This window comes from Parambassis ranga, chromosome 4 (genome assembly GCF_900634625.1).
Source record: "Parambassis ranga chromosome 4, fParRan2.1, whole genome shotgun sequence".
NCBI lineage: Eukaryota > Metazoa > Chordata > Actinopteri > Ambassidae > Parambassis > Parambassis ranga.
Window position 1 is genome coordinate 23,075,917 of NC_041025.1, and position 16,674 is coordinate 23,092,590.

At 45.4% G+C, this 16,674-nt stretch overlaps 1 protein-coding gene across 1 annotated transcript in view; it reads left to right on the top strand.

Annotated features, from left to right (window-relative positions):
* The first annotated feature begins 13,205 nt into the window (after positions 1-13,205).
* adcy1a (adenylate cyclase 1a) overlaps positions 13,206-16,674 on the top strand; it is a 32,348-nt gene continuing 28,879 nt past the window's right edge. The window contains exons 1-2 of the mRNA XM_028404093.1: positions 13,206-13,823; positions 15,412-15,561. Coding sequence (XP_028259894.1) covers positions 13,206-13,823; positions 15,412-15,561 — 768 coding nt within the window. The remainder of the gene's footprint in view (positions 13,824-15,411; positions 15,562-16,674) is intronic.

Consider the following 16,674-nt stretch of genomic DNA (forward strand, 5'->3'; position numbering starts at 1 on the left):
CATTTATGTCCTTTAAATAAAGCCCCCCCCACCCCCCCACATGTCTGTCAGTCAGAGATGGAAACCAGAGTGATTCCCTTCATAAAATGATGGTGAGCCGCTGCTCAGACAAGAACAAGCGGTGTAATGAATTACAGCGTCCCCTCCTCTACGGCCAAGGCCGGAGCGAGGTTACGGTAAATATCTCCGTCAATGTCACCGTGTCACGTCAGTGCGGTTACATTCCTGCCCGCCGCGGCCCCTCTTGACACCAGTTTTATGAGCTGCGCAGCCACATGTGACCTCTAATGGACAAGGGGGCTCATATTTGTCTGCCAGTGAGGAGTGGAAACAGTGCAGCTGATTTCCCCGAAGTTTGTCAGATTTATTTTGCACAAACATTTGAAAATATTTCAGGAGTATTTATACAGAATTATCACCTCGGGCCGCATGTTTGCCTTCCTGTATTTCTGTAGCTGTTAGGGTCATTAAAGGGAGAGAAAATAAGATGCAACGTGACGGCGGGCTAAGAAAGAGGCTGCGGAAAAGAGGACTTTTGTCCTATTTTGATCAGTATGTAATGTTCATATTCCCACATCCCTGAGGATGTAACTTATGCCAGGACGTTGGGTTACCTAATGGACCGACTTGATTAAACGTACAGTGTGTGTGTGTGTGAATAATTTGTCTTCCCCACAACTTCTTATTCAGTCGACAGAAATTCCAATTAGAGAATCTTTCCCCTTCTTTGCAAACTGGAACGTCATATTTTATTCATTCGTTTGGCAAACTGTGAAAGTGAATTAACTTCCAGCCGCTTTGATTCCACAGACGCCCACCGCACTACCCACAGACATACCTGCAACCCTCAGAGCCATCGATTTTTAATTCACACTCAGGAAAACATGTACTTTATTCATTCAGGGGAAGGAACCTCCAGCCAGAGGATCTGCAGTGTGAGTGTGTAGGATGTGTACAGTGTGTGTTTATTCTTAGATTTCTCTTCTTGTGAGGACCACATGCCTACGCACACACGGAAGTCTCCAGGATGAGCAATGTTGTTGGAGGAGTTTGGAGTTGTAGATGGATGTGAGATTTTGCTTCAAAGATATTGGTCCTTCTCGAAATAAACACAGAAAGATGATGATGATGCAGGAATGTCCCTCAAAATGTCCTCTAAGGAGGATGAGGAGGCAGGAGAGTGTGTGTGTGTGAGGACAAAAGGCACACTGATACAGGTCAAACGATACTTTAAAGGAATAGTTATAGGATATTTTGGAATGTTTGCTTCTGTGTCAAGAGTTAAATGAGAAGATTGTCCTCTCCCAGCAGAAATATCCAAGCTTACTCAAAAATGTCCCCACTTTTCCTGACACAGGAAAACTGTCCTCACTTAGCGAGATTCCACAACCAAAATGTCCTCATCTTCCCCAAAAAGTCCTCATTTAAAGGTAGGGTAGGAGATTTTGAAAACTCAGTGAGAGTCAGCCAGATTTGGAAAGTAAACAGATTCCACAGATGATTCATATTCGTTTTAATGAGAAACTGCCGAACTAATCGGTTGCTATCGGACTGTAAAGAGAAGTTACACTAATTTAACAGAAAGTGAATCAGAATGAAATCTCCTACCCGACCTTTAACATCAACATCCTCATTTTCCAAATATGTACAATGTTGATGATATTTTTTGTTTATATTTATACTGATACACCACCATTTCCTTCCACAAATAATGATGCCACATATCATTGTAACACACAGACAGCACCTTTAGTGGTGATTTGTCCTCCATTGTTCCTAAACCTGACTGAAAGTTAACTAGCAACAAGAAATCTCCAACGTGCCTCTCAGTAATTTCATAAAACTTCCATGTTTCTATACAACTGCTCACCCACAAACCGCCTTCTTTTCCCAGGTCAGATGCCCTCAGTGGCCCTTATAAAGACAGATGTTCACACACACACACACTGAATTTGTTTACTGGCTCCACCACGGTAGAGCTGCTGCTAATGTGTTGCTGTGGGAACTAAAGTGTGTGTGTGTGTGTGTAGCGCCTGAGCAGAAAGAAGCCTGAAGCACTGCTACTGTACACACACTTCTCACACAGCCAGAGGAGCATGAGGTTCTGCACGTATGCTGGTGTACGCTGTACAAAATGTCAACTTTCCCTGTACAAAGACAAAAGCCTTCATACAAGGATATTTCAAATTAATTAGACACTTGTTCAGTTTTTGTCTCCACACAGCCAGAGGACAGCATATGTATCTGTTCAAAGAAAATGTTCTTTAAATCGTTAATTTTAATTTAATCCCGCTGACGTCAATGGTTCCCTCCATACCACGCAGGAAAATGATGGTAGTGGTTACTCGAGGTCATGTTTCCATGCGCCCCCCTGTGTTCATGTCGTGTCCCAGTCCTTCACAGGAAGCGTTTTTAAATCGGCCGTCCCATTTCAAAGACGTTTTAAAATGTGTCCTCCTTCCTGGTAAGGAATGATGCATCAGGTGGATCCTTTGTAGTCCTACATAGAGACGCTTGTTGTCCATGATGTGATTATTGTCAGAACATGAAGGAAGACCAGTGTTTAGTTTTCATATCATATGTTAATTAACACAAGTGGAGCGACGGTCACACAGTGGACACCTGCTGCTTTATCCACCATCTCCCCCTGCACCTCTGTTGAAGCACCACGGCCGCCCTCCCCCCAACCAGGTTGATTGATCTGACAATCTGGACGTTGTTTTTCTTGAAACACCACCCACTAAATAAAGTCAACCTGTTCTGTTGTTGACGTGTGGGGGTGGCTGGTTGCTGAGTAATCTGTTAGTACTGAAGCTGTCCGTGATGCATGTGTGTGCGTCTGCCATCTTTTACGTTTCTTTTTTTATATATGTTTTATTTTTTTCCCCACCCCCACCCATCCTGCCTCGCCGTCTGCTACAGTGTTTATATTTCTCAAATGTCAGTGTGTATGTTTTTTGCGTGTGAACATACATGGATCTATGTTTCCTATCTGTGTTGGGCAGGGTTTAACTGAATTAAGATGACTGAGGCTGGTGTTCTTCCCAATCGCCCCAGATTGGGCTTTTGGAGTGAAAATCCTCCAGGGAAGCACTAATCCCTGACTGTCGGGAGCAATTTTTATTCCGTAAGCAAAGCTTTCTCGCTCTGTCTCTCTCCTGCTTGCTCCCTCTCTATTTATAGCCCTCTTAAGCTGCTCTGCGTTCCACTGTTTACATTTAGAGCCCCCACTCTTTAGGTTTAGAGTCTCCCCCCTTCCCTTCCCCTGTCGCCTCATGCTCCCTCGGTTCCCCCACAGAAGAATTAAAAGCAGGAAATCTCTATTGACTAGCATGCTCACGTAAAGTAGAGGACGAGATGGACAGATAGAGAGATTATGAGGAAGAGGGTGAGACAGAGAGAGAGAGAGAGAGAGGAGGAGGAAATACAAAGACAAGGGAGATGTGAAGTGACAAGCAGATCTGAATGTGTATTCCAGGCGGTCAGGCAAGCTGTCTGTGTTTGAGAAGACAGATTGTGATAGAAAGGAGGAAGTGTGTGTGTGTGTGAGGACAAAAGGCACACTGATACTGGTCAAATGAGAAGAAACCTGAGGACATGTGATACTCTGCTTTAAAGGTAGGGTAGGAGATTTTGAAAACTCAGTGAGAGTCAGCCAGATTTCAAAGTAAACACACGCCCCTTTCTCTCGGAGCTCACCCCGAAGCCACGCCTCCCAATCACATGGACGCCATCACCTGAAGACGAGCTGCGGTCTGTGACTTCGGCCATCATGCACGTACCTCTCTGGTGCACAGAGCAGGAAGAGAGTGACAACCAGCCAATACTCCTACAGGGTCCACCCGGAGGATTGATGATGTTTTTATGTTTTATAGCTTCAGATGATTCATATTCTTCGTTTTAATGAGAAACTGCCGAACTAATCGGTTGCTATCGGATTGTAAAGAGAAGTTACACTAATTTAACAAAAAGTGCATCAGAGTGAAATCTCCTCCCCGACATTTAAAGGAATAGTTTGGATATTTGGGATGTTTTCTTCTGCGTCAAGAGTGAAATGAGAAGATTGATACCTCAATAAGTAGACAATTAGATTTATATGAAGTGCAGCGATCACAAATTTCTGTAAATTTTAGTCACAACTTAATGTCCTCAACAAGGAGATTATTTCTCCAGGCAAAAAAAAAACATCCAGTGTTGATGCATCCGCCACAGTCCTGGACGTGTCAAATGTGTCGGTCGTCACATTAGTAGCGAGGCAAATGGTGGGAAATTTGACCCGTTAAACATGTTTAATGATCTGTTTTAACCTAAGCCACAAAAGTCGACCTGACACGTCTGGCAGGAAAATGTGCTCATGAAAGAAACTCTTGTGGTTGTCACACCTAAAACATCAGCACTTCCTGCATATGCAGCGTCCACAGATAAAGCGGCCCACTCCCTTCACTCACACACCTTCATGTCTACTGCTCATTCACTCACTTGCATACACACATTCAGACATGCAGTGCAGTGAAAATCCGACTGTCCACATCAGCTGTTTGAGTAGCGCATTAAGGGCGCTACGTGTGATTTCCTGTGTTTACCTGAATGCTGCTCGCCCTCAGAATCAAACAGAGGCTACGGCCAACAGTCTGCAGCTAAACAGGATGTCTGAAAGCCACATAGAAGCCGAGCACTATAATACTACAGCAACAAGGCATCATCACAGATTTCCTTTTTTTGTTTTTAAAGCTCTCACCGTTGAGCGTCAGCCCGTCTGATATTCATCACTCCTGTGTCTGCTCTTGATTGATCACTCTCTCACTCGCTCTTCTTTGTTTCCCCATAACATCTGCTCAGGAACAACATGCTACGTGGCTCCATCTTATAGCTAGCTGCCAGCTAACTACACTTCTGAGCGGCTATAACAATGTATGTCCGACATGCAGCGTAGAGCAGGACATGTGTGTCTTTAAAAACATTAAATAGCACAAAAACAGGCTTTTGGGGAAGTAGTATTGGGGCAGCGTGCCGGTCGTGTGATGAGGTGACGTGTCCAGAGGGTAACAGTGTGGCTCTGTATGTGTTTTTTTTTTGACAGTGTAATTCTATTTATGTTACATTCATGTACGATAAATACACTTAAAACGGATTTTGAAGCTCGGCATCGTCCGCTGCCTCTCCTTCCAAGCCTCTGTGTCTGCTTGTGGAGGTCAGCTTGCCCCCTACAGCTGAGGAGTACCATTTTAAGGCAGCAGCTAACATTTAGCTCATTATGTAAATGCTAATCATCAGTTGTAGCACAGACCTCGGGGCTTTGGAGATGCTCAGACACAACTAAGCCTGGCAAACGGGCACGCTGCATTAACAATTCTAGTGAGGAGGAACAAAGCCGTTTCTGGTTCGTGCGGATGCTCGCTGCTAATCTGTCAGTTTTGCTCCCTGCACACAGTAAAGCAGCACTGATGTAAAGCAGCTATGTCATTTAATGTGAGGGAGCCTCATCCTCCCGTGTATTTTACTCTCAGCTGAGGCACGCTTCCACTTGTGTTTCCTGCCCAGTGTCAATAACGTAATCAGATGTGGTGCTCACAGCTGCACTGCCTGTGAATGTGTGTGTGTGTGTACAGTGCAGCACTGGACAGGGAGATGGCTGTTTGCTCCAGCACTTTGGGTTTGAAATGAAACAGTTCTGTTTTTTTTTGGTGGGGGGTGTTTTGTCCAGATTGAGTAAACAGTGGAGCTGTTGAGTTGTCCAAAAACTGCAGAGGCTGCTGTGATAAACATGCAAACACACAGCTATGAAGACCTCTGAACTACATTCATACTGAAAGAATGCAACTTACATTCAGTTCTAGTGTGGTTACTGTGTGAAGCAGCAGGATGCTCACATGAGAACTGGTTTGAAAAGAGCAGTTCTGAGTCCCTGACGGAGGCTGTGACCCAACACTTCCTTACAAAACCACATGACCAAATATGGTTAATAATAATAATACATCTCCCACATATGATATATAGTTACATTAATGGTAATGGGACATATGATGGCCTGACATGATCCAATCATGTGACCAATACAGTGAACCTTAGATTAAGCAGATTAAGACACAAGCTGTTTTGTTTTCGCCCACTTCTGAATTTAGGAATTAAAAAACTTCAGGTTAAGGTTAGGCATTTTATAATAGGTATTAGGCATTAAATACAGGGCAAGTGTTTAGGTGAAAATCATCTTAAGACACACAAATCCATAACAATCAACCCATTTAGCAAATAAACCTGTTCCCGTGCCTGTTGCTTTTTATCAGATAATTAGAAAATGACTAATCCTGTGTTTAATGTGGCTCAGTGTAAAGGTTTGTGGACTAACGGTTAATCTTCAGGGTTAGTCCTCTCGGCACCTCTGTGCAGCAGCAGAGTATCTGGGGCTCCACGCTGCAGCTCGGCTGTCCCGCTCCTCCTCCACCAGCTGCGAGCTCTGATCTCTGAGCATTGATTGGGATCAATAATTCACACTGTCGCTTTAATATTTGATGTGTGCAGCTATAATCTGTCGGGGATAAGTGCCAGTGTTAAGTGTGAGACACACACACACACACACACACACACAGCTCCTGGTGATAATGGGGATTTGTGATTGTGCCCCTGCTCTCGGTTTTTGGAGCGTCACCAAGCAACCGCTGAATATTTGATGTGTCAGGTTGATTGTGAAGTTGACCTCAGACCGCGGTCAGTCAGGGTCTCTCTGTGTCTCAGCCCCGGCCGTTGCATTGATCAGCCCGGCCACCTGCTACTCCCTCATCTGACAATAATGAAGCTATTGAACCACGCTCGCTGAACAGGTACAGGTGAAGAGAGAATACTTCTGTCTCATGTTAACATCAGGACTGGAACCTTCACTTCCACCTGTGTTGAGACCTTTCAAATTTATTCCTGCTAAATATCGATCATTCAGTCAAATTTACGTCAACTGGATCAGATATTCTCTCAGCTCTTTGTAGTTTCAGGGAGCTCAGTGAGGTTCTTGTGTCTTTTACTTCACACTGTTACTGGAACAATGAAGTGTGTGTGACATCTCGTAGGAATACATTTTTCTGGGGATGCGTCCTGTAGCTTCACCCAAGAGCCATGACCACTGAAAATGTCACTGCTGTTTCATTTTCTACTTAAAGCTGGGGTTAGACATTAAAACAGGTTGAGACTAGCTGTTTGATGTCCACATTGTAGTGAAGCCTGTCATGAGAATGATTCAGGTCACTCGGCACATGCATGTATGAAAAATATGAAGAAACAATACGAAGGATGAGGAACCCCTGCAGAACTGAGCAGCTCGTCTTTCATGCTGCACGTCCTGCTGTGTGACATGAGATCCAGACAATTGTGCTTTAGTGAGAACACAAGTGTGAGCAAAATCCATTTACCTTCTACTCCAGAGAAATCCTGCAGCATATTCCACCAGGATGACCCTAATCCCACTTTGCAGTCCACTGCGAGTTTACACGCTCCCTAAAAGCAACGGCATAGGAGAAGAAAGTCATTAGGTCTGTGACAGCAGCCCCACAGGGAATTATTATTGTCATCATCTGCCATATGGTGAAGTATTATTCACTCCCCGTGGCTCTGACGTGTCAGGAGAATTCAAAACTTCCATTTTTTTCTATCTAATCAGCAGAAGTCAACGATTTCTTTTATCGTCAGAAAGGAGCAGTTAGGCTGTTTAATCTTGTATCACCTTCGGTGTCAGATTGTGGCTTGACAAGCAGATCTGATCAGTCACTCAGATGCATCTGGAACTGTATCCATTCGAGACTGCATTCATATTTTAATCGTCTTCATGTAAAGCACGAGGAGGAAGAAGAACTGAAAATCTGGCAGGCTTTTTTTAAACTTTCAAAGACGCAACTGGTGCCATATGAAAGACTTTTGAAACTGTGTGTGTGTGTGTGTGTTTAAACGATAGTTGCATTGGAAATGTTTTTCAGTTTCCCTTCGACGTCTCTTGCTGAGGGAGATGAGAGGAGCTGACACACAGAATTAAAAATATCTCTCAATAACACTCCCACACACACACTGCAACCCAAGAGGGCCACACACACACACACACACACACACACACAATACACACTTTAACTCACAGCCTACTGCTTAACACTGTTTTTTGTCTCTCTCTCTCGTTTTCATTTCTCCTCTTGTGCATATGGATGCATACGTACAATCTGCACCTGAAAAAGACATTAAAGCGACAGAATATACGTGTTTACAGAGACATTTTGATGAGTTTGTTAGCATTTTGACCTCATTTATCACGTTAAGATGGAAATTAATAAATGCACCCAGCATTGTGGAGCGATTTCGCGGACAGTATGCTTCGTTGTAGCTGTATAAATATCAGCAGTCGCTTATGAGAGCTGATTTAAGTGTTGGTCTATTCCTGTCTTCCACAGGAGAAGCATGGAGAGAATTGTGTTTGTATGAATGGCAGCAGGCAGGTTTATTCATGAATACAAAAAGCAGCAGTGGCGGCGGCGGCGGCAGCTTCCTTCGCCCTGGTGGAGGGCTCCTATTCATGAATGTACTGAAGAGCCCCATTCCCATTTATCTGTCCATGTGTCTCCCACACACACACACAGAGATTGAGTCCATGACCAGGAAATCACCTGTCTGTGATTAACGGAGCGGGGCGCCTGACAAAATCAAAGCCACAATCTCTGGGTCACCTGGTTTGAGGCGGTGCTAGACTTGCTTTGACATTTTCAAAGTTTATTATAAATTTATGGATTTACACACACGCACAGCTTCCACACACGCTCCTCACCGCCGTCTGATGTGTTTCTGCAGTGGTTGGTGGGAGGGTTTTTTTTGGCGTGTGGTCACCTCTGAAGCTTCATCTTCACCAACCTGTCCTTCATGTCAGAGCCTCAATTTGGGAAATGTCAGTGAGCACAATGAGCCAGCAGGGCAGGGCGCTGTGTCACCGCGGCGCAGACGGATACAAACAAATCAGCTGCTGCACTCATCATCTCAAACCTCCTGAAAGAAAGTCAGCGAGAAAGAGAGAGAGAGAGAGACAAAAGACTGAGAGAGGGAGGTAGGGTGTCAGATTGGGAAACACCTCAGCAGCATATCAGTCACAACTGCTAGCCTTACTGCCTCTGTTGCCATGGCAACGGGGGGACTGTCAGGCATCCTGGAGGGAGGGATGGTCCAAAAAATCTGCTGCTGTCACTTACTTCAGGAGAGAAATAGAGCCAGTGTGTGTGTGTGTGTGTGTGCGTTGCTGCATTACTTCACTTCATTTCACTTCACGGCTAAGATGCTAAACAGGAAAAGATGAGACACTGTGAATGAGCCAGTGGGGACAGGAGGAGATGGAAAATAATGCTGCATTCTGTCTTCCAAAACAGCCTAAAGCAATTTAAGTGCTGCACCGTGGACAGATTTATTAACACAGTTCTGTATATACAGGCAGGAGAACACGAAGAGTCTGAACGGAAGTAGTGAAACTTAAACATCAGAGGTCCGCAGCAAAGCTTGCAGATAGTTTTATACACAGTCTACAAGCATAAACTGATCTATATTATTGATTTTGGAAACATTATCATCACAAAAGTGACGACCTCAGTGCACTGATTAGTCAAGCTATTTATTTCAAGGTGAGGAAGACTAAAGGTTTTGAGTCATTTCAAGAAACTCTCATCGAGGTGTTCCTGAACAGTGGGGACAGAAACAGAATGTGTCTGGTTGTGGATTTGGGTTGCGATTTTGGGCTGTCACAGAAGAAAGACGAGCATCGTAGGAGAATCGTGGAGATACCTTTGGTCGTGGCTCTAATTCGGTGGTCTTACGTCGCACTGTGAGACAGGTTCCACGACGGCCAAAGATAAGCTGAGATAAAATTCTAGCGGTGTCAGAAATTTAGGATGACTGTCTCACAGTGTGACAGCTGCTACGACCTGTCACTCTGCGTCCTCCTCCTCCTCCTCCTCCCATGTTGACGTACGTCGTAACCTGTGATCGTCTGCGATTCAGTAAATGGTCATCGTACAAGCTACACGCATCAAACTTGACGTCGTACCAAAGTTTATTACATTCACATCGCATGGTGTGTCATGCAATGGTCTTATAAGATTGCCTAAAATCGCACAGTGTAAACCGGGCATTAGATGCTGAAACTTTTATCTCGGTTAGCAAAACAAAGCACTTCAAGAATCCTTGTACCTGCTTGCATTTAGCATTCATGATGCTTGTTGTGAACACAGTGCTGGTTCTCCTGACAGTGGATGGGGCGACATACAGTACATCAGCCACATTCATAGTTACATAAGTCCTTGAAAAGATTTATAGACAGGTTTGGACTGAAGCAGGAAGGGAAGTGTCTGTTTTCACTCTGTTAGCAGAGCCACTACACAAAATCTTATTAGCCTTCCCTCAGATGGGGGTCAGATTGTCTTTTTTCTCACTATTGATCTCAACATTTCAGCCTATTGATGAAAGGCGCACTGGGTGATTGTGGATATTGACCACATAGTAATTGACTTGTGTGCACATAGAGACTTTTTGTTAGAAGGGTCCAAAGTGCTTCACATTGACTTCTTCATTGATGAGCCGCTTCATCGATTTATGCAGAGATCTTAGCAAAATCAGGCACATGTACAACAGCAGACAAGCTCATCAGCGAGACCCCTAAAACACCTGCATTCGCCTGCTGAAGACACGTATGTGCACTCCAGATTTTAAAAGCCTGTTATTTTGGGCTTTCTGTCTGATGTGACAGTTGTGGAGACGAGGCGTCACTCTGCTGAGGATGTAAAAACAGCACTGAGGCAGGATTTTAGTGTCACGTCAACACAGCCCCACAACAACACAAAGATGCTCACAGACTTATCTTTCATTTGCTATTTCTGTTCTGTTTTCTAATACCTTAGTTAATGGTTCATTCATTATGCGTCAGCACAATAAAAGCTCAAAATCAAAGTAAAATGTTAGCATGAGATTCAATATTGTTACTGTGCACTACTGTATGGACTACAGAACAAGCTAATGCTACAACGTAAAACAATGGCGAGTTGATGTTATGTAGTTACATTATAACTTGCACAAGTGATGCAGGACCGCATAGAACTACAGTCGGAGTGAACGGAACTCCACCTGTAGGTTTCTAAAGCGCCAGTTTGAGTCTGTGTGGAAGGACTATCGTGATGTTGGCAGCACCACATTCTACCTGAACTCCAAATACAGGCAAAGAGGTGGAGCTGGACAGTTTAGTGATCAGATGAGGCGGATTTTTTGGTGTAATCCGATTTTTTGGTGTTTACAAAAAATGTGCGACTGCTACTACTCTCCTGTGTGAACGGACTGCGTCCCTGAAGTTGCCCGCATGTGCAGAAGAGGGCACCATGTTACACAATGTGTGCTTGTGTGGCTTTGTTTAAGTTAATGTGCGATCATAGCCAACATAATTACAACCAAATAATATTAAGAAGGACGCTGAGAAGGAAGAGAGCAGCAGCTGCAGCGTCTGTGCAGAGATGTGTGTGGGTGCGGGGTGGTGGGATAGTGATGTGACTGCTTTTAGCGACACTGACTTCATTCATAATTTCAGAATGACGAGAACCTTTGAATTCGTCTGCGAGCGCCTTTCTGTAGCACTTTCACGGCAAGACAGCAACAGGCGCTTGTTGCTAACAACACCGCTTGTCTGCCCGCTCCTGTGTCGCAGAATTGTGACGTCTGTCGCCTTTCACTGACGCAAAAGTCGGATATATGCCGCATAGCCGTTCAGACTGAGGTCACATTGCAAAAAATCAAATAAGTATCTGATTTAGGACCACATACGAAAGTGGCCTGGGTCGGATATAAAAAACAGGTCACAAAATCAGATTTGGGTCGCTTCAGCCTGCAGTCTGAACGTAGCCTTAGACAGCTAGCCCTAACTTAGCTACACTTGGTCATGACTTTTCTTCACTATGTGTGTGTGATTTGAATCCACAGCACATCCTGTTGTTTATCTATATGTCACATATTAACATGTTATTTCCAGCTATAACATGTTCTGCCAAACAAAACCTCTCATTACATAACCTATAGGCTGCATTCAAAAACACTTTACATTCTTTATGACTCATCTCTGTCTGAATTCAAGCTTATTTTTGGACTTCTTGAAGAGGAATTACATAATTACAAACTTTTTCTTCATGTCTGTTAATGTAAGTGAATGTGGATCATCCCAAGATGCTCTAATATCTGCCCTAATGTTCTCGCTGGCAGAATCTTAATTTGGCTTTTATTCTGATCTTTGTGCGTTTCAACAGGTTTTACCATCCACAACACGTTTCCAGAATATATTTGTGCAAATTATGCATGAACGTGCAAACACGTGCCCTCAACCATCAGAACGGTGCAGCGCATTTTAAGATGCACGTCATAATTCTTAGATTTTCCCGGGTAATTCTGTGGCGGGATATTTTTATCCCCTTGCTTCGTTTTTTTTTCTGTCTCTGTTAAATCTGTGTGTAAAAAAAATGAGCGCTTGACTCCGCGATAAAAAATAAATGAGGTGAAGAAATGCGGGAAAGACCAAAACGTTGCTATATTGGAGCCATTCACCGGCGCAGCTGGTCTATTTATAGCCGGGAACTACATCAGCTCTGACTGCAGACACTGAGAGGGGAAATCACCGCCGCTGCTTGGCCGCTGTCTTCAGCCAACTGACATTTCACTGAAGAAACGAGGAGGACAGAACACAATATTTACTGAGTGTGTGTGTGTGTGTGTGTGTGTGTGTGTGAGAGAGAGAGAGAGAGAGAGAGAGAGAGAACAAGTGCGCACAGAGAGTGGTCATTATTTGTGTTATTGTTGTTATTTTGGTGATGAAGGATGGTCGCGTGGTGAGGTGTTTTGATTATCAACAAACGCCAGCGTGACCCTTTGAGGAGCGAGGCAGGTGGTCCGAGAGGGAGGGAGGGAGGGAGGGAGAGAGAGAGAGAGAGAGAGAGAGAGAGAGAGGGGCGTGCGGCGCATTGGTCGGGCTACTTTCCTGACGACACAACCTGTGGATAGAGCGCGCGCGGTGCTGTGCCGTCTCCTCCTCTGCCGCCCTCTCTCCCCCTCTGACACCGACGGCCACCAGCCAGGACGCATGAACTGGGAGTGGGGGTGCCGGTTCGATTCCCGCACGGAAGAGAGGAACCGAAAAAGTTGAGGAGGGGTTCGTGCGCCATCCCCGCTTCATGAATGGCCGGAACATGGAGGAGATGCCATTCGAAAGAGTCAAGACCCGGCGGAGGAGGAAGGGTCACTGCCCGGCCGGTGCACCCCTGGGGGCTGTCGCCTGCGAGGACCAGTTCAACAGCCACGAGCTGGAGGCTCTGTTCCAGAACTATAACCTGAAGCTGGAGCAGACGGCCACCCTCAAAGCGCTGGCGGTGCTCATCGTGGCCGCGTCGTCACTGTCCCTGATGGAGCTGCTGTCCAGCCCGCGTCTCACCTTGTCCAAGGGCTCCTACCCGGTGCACTGCGTGGTGTTTCTGTCGCTCTTCATCGTCACCAACGTCAAATACCTGCAGGTGACGCAGCTGCAGCAGATAGCGAAGCTGGCCCTGCTCTTCAGCTTCACCTTTGCGCTGCTCTGCTGCCCGTTCCCGCTGGCGCTCGGCACGTCGGAGCTGGTGAACGCCGCTGCCCCTGAGCAAGGCGTGTGGCAGCTCATGCTGGTCACCCTCGTGGCTTACGTGCTGCTGCCGGTGCGGACGCTGCTGGCGGTGCTGTTCGGGGTGATGCTGGCTGCATCCCACTTCATTGTCATAGCGACGTCGATCACGGGGAGGAAACAGAAGCTATGGAGACCGGTAAGTGCTGCACCTGCAGCCCTCACAGAACTCCGCTGCGTGTTTCCAGCGTCATGTTTGTGCACTTTTCATTCAACAACCGAACAGAAGTCAGCAGTTCCCCCCAGCTGGGCTCCGTACAGCGGGGCTGAGAGGCGGCATGCTCGCTCCTCTGACCGTCCCCGGATCACGCTCGGCTCGGTTCTGGCTGCAGGACCGAGCCGCTGTGAAACACTTTCACTTTTGCGCACCAGTCTAATGAAGTAGAGCAGGAGCTGTCCAGCTGCTGGTGCTGAAACAGAGCCTCAGACACACACACACACACACACACAGACCTGATTAACCTGAACCAGACTGCAGGTAGTACTAAGAACTTCAGTGTTTAGGCGTCTTCCCACCAACCTTTTTGGCTCGACTATTCTTCCTTGTCACACTGTTATTTGTCATTTTTAGACTCAGTAACTGGCCAAGAGCAAGTCAGTGCAAGTACAGAAATTACATACGTACAAATTTATCATACATTACATTTTTCAGCTTTTTCAACATGTTTTAAGCCTTTAAAATGATTTAAATTAAAGACCTGTGTAACCCTGTGCCCACTTGAAACTGAGCACTTTAGCTTAAAGTTACGGTGGCCCTGAAGGTCAAAACACAACGACATTCCAGATTAAGGAAAGGGTAGGGCCAACACGTCTTGTTTCTCATTGGACAGAACGATAGTGCAATGTCATTTCCTGGTTCTGCTCAGCTGTGTCCATGCACAAGTCTTAAACCGCGTTGTGGAGAATGGTGTAAATAATGCTAACGTCTTTCCACAGTGTGGACAGGACATGTTTTCAGTTCCGTTTCTGTCACAGTGTATACACTTCTACGTAGCTGACCATTCACAAAGCATCATCTCTCTACTGGAACAACTGAGACAACCAATCACATCAGTTTATATTTTAGCACGGGTTCTGACCAATCAGAAACAGGGCGTGTTTACTCTACTTTTTCCATAATCTGTAATGTCCGGAAATGTGTGAAATGTGGTTGTGCTTTGATCTTCAGGACCACCGTATAAAGGTGTCCTGAGCACAGATGCTTGACTGGAAAAACAGTTTGTATTTTTTCCTAACCTTTAGATGAAGCATTATGTTCATAATACCGTCTTCAACACGCGACTGGTTCAACAAAAGGCTTTAAATTCTAGAGGAAGAAGGGTGCCAGAGGTTTTTTTAAAATTATTATGAGGTCACACCCCAAAAAGAAAGTGTTATTCACCCATGACCTCTCACCTCTGACCTTATCAAAGTGACTATAGTTCACCCTGCAAATTAAGTGTCCAACAAGATCAATACTCTCTGATCACTAATCAATAAAGCACTTTGTTTACCGGCTACTCCACTGTATGGCGCTATAGTTTTTTAGGTCACACCTACGAGTCCTGCTGTAATCCACGTGTTGACCTTGATTTCTGCCATTCAATCCATCCTATGGATTAATCAAACCATTGTGATGTCTAATCTAGCCACGGCGCTCTCACATACGGACACGTGTGCTCCTTCAGACTCACATGGATGCTCAGTGCAGCTGTGTTTGTGGCATGTCTGTTCTTGTCTGTGTGCAGCTGGTGGCCAACGCAGTGCTGTTCACCAGTGTCAACTTGTCAGGGGTGTTTGTGCGGATTCTCACCGAGCGCACCCAGAGGAAAGTCTTCCTGCAAGCCCGCAACTGCATCGAGGAGCGGCTCAGGCTGGAGGATGAAAATGAGAAACAGGTGAGGTGTGACTGCACACACACACACATACACACAACAATGCACAAGACATCATTTTAGCTCATCTTGAGTGCGTCTCTTGAGAAGTTTTTTTAAAGGTTTCAGGTGCCAATGTATTATAACAACCTGCCCACAGGCACGCAGTAACTATGACAGCAGCTATTTAAGGAAAGAACAATTACTGTGGCACATGCACCAGAACCACACATTCCACCCCCTCCGCGTGCGCACACCTACATGTAGCGATTTAACTAAGGAACAATCAGGCAACTTTAACACACAGAAACAGTTTGTTATGCGCCGCACCCTCCGAGCGCACCAAACCCACCAGTTATTAAATGGAGAATTAATTATCCCGCATATATAATGTGGCTCAATATGCATCTCACCTTCATTAAGCACGACGTCTGTGAGCGCATATGCACACTTAGCACCTGTGCTTTGTAGATTAGGTGATGATATGCTGTGTGTTCCCCAGCAGTAACAGGCTCCCTTCTGACAGGTAATTACACAAGCAGATTGCTTTCATGGCCTCGCTACTCCAGTAAAGGTCACAGTTTATCTGGGTGAGAGAAACACACACAAACCCCTGATTGGGATCTATCCACAGTCAGCAACCAGGCTTCTGCTGATGTGCCCACAGACGTCTCAGACTTGAATATCACCCATGAAATGGGCGAAACGGGCTTCTGGTTATCGCCCAGGTTTTTAGCTTTTAGACTGATCCCTCTGGTTATACTGATTCCTGATCATGTCTTGTGTGGTAAATTGACTTCTCAGTTCCATAGCAAGCTCTCAGAACCTAGAACATAGCCCTCACATAAGCCATGAAGGGCAGAATGTGGCACCTGGGCCCACCTTTTCTGAAGCCTTCCACCATGGTCTCCATCAGCAGATACAGAAGGCTCAGTCGTCTTGGAAACAGAGCTGTTACATCTGTCATGACTTCATCTATCATCCACATCCCTGTGGGAATAGTAGTTCAGTTTTGATTGTCAATGTAGCTCATTGGTTTTGTCTCATTTTGACAAAGTAAAATCAATGATTGCTCAGTAGCTTTTAAAGGATCTTCAGGATCTCTATAACAACTGTGCAAACTCCATCTGCTGCTGA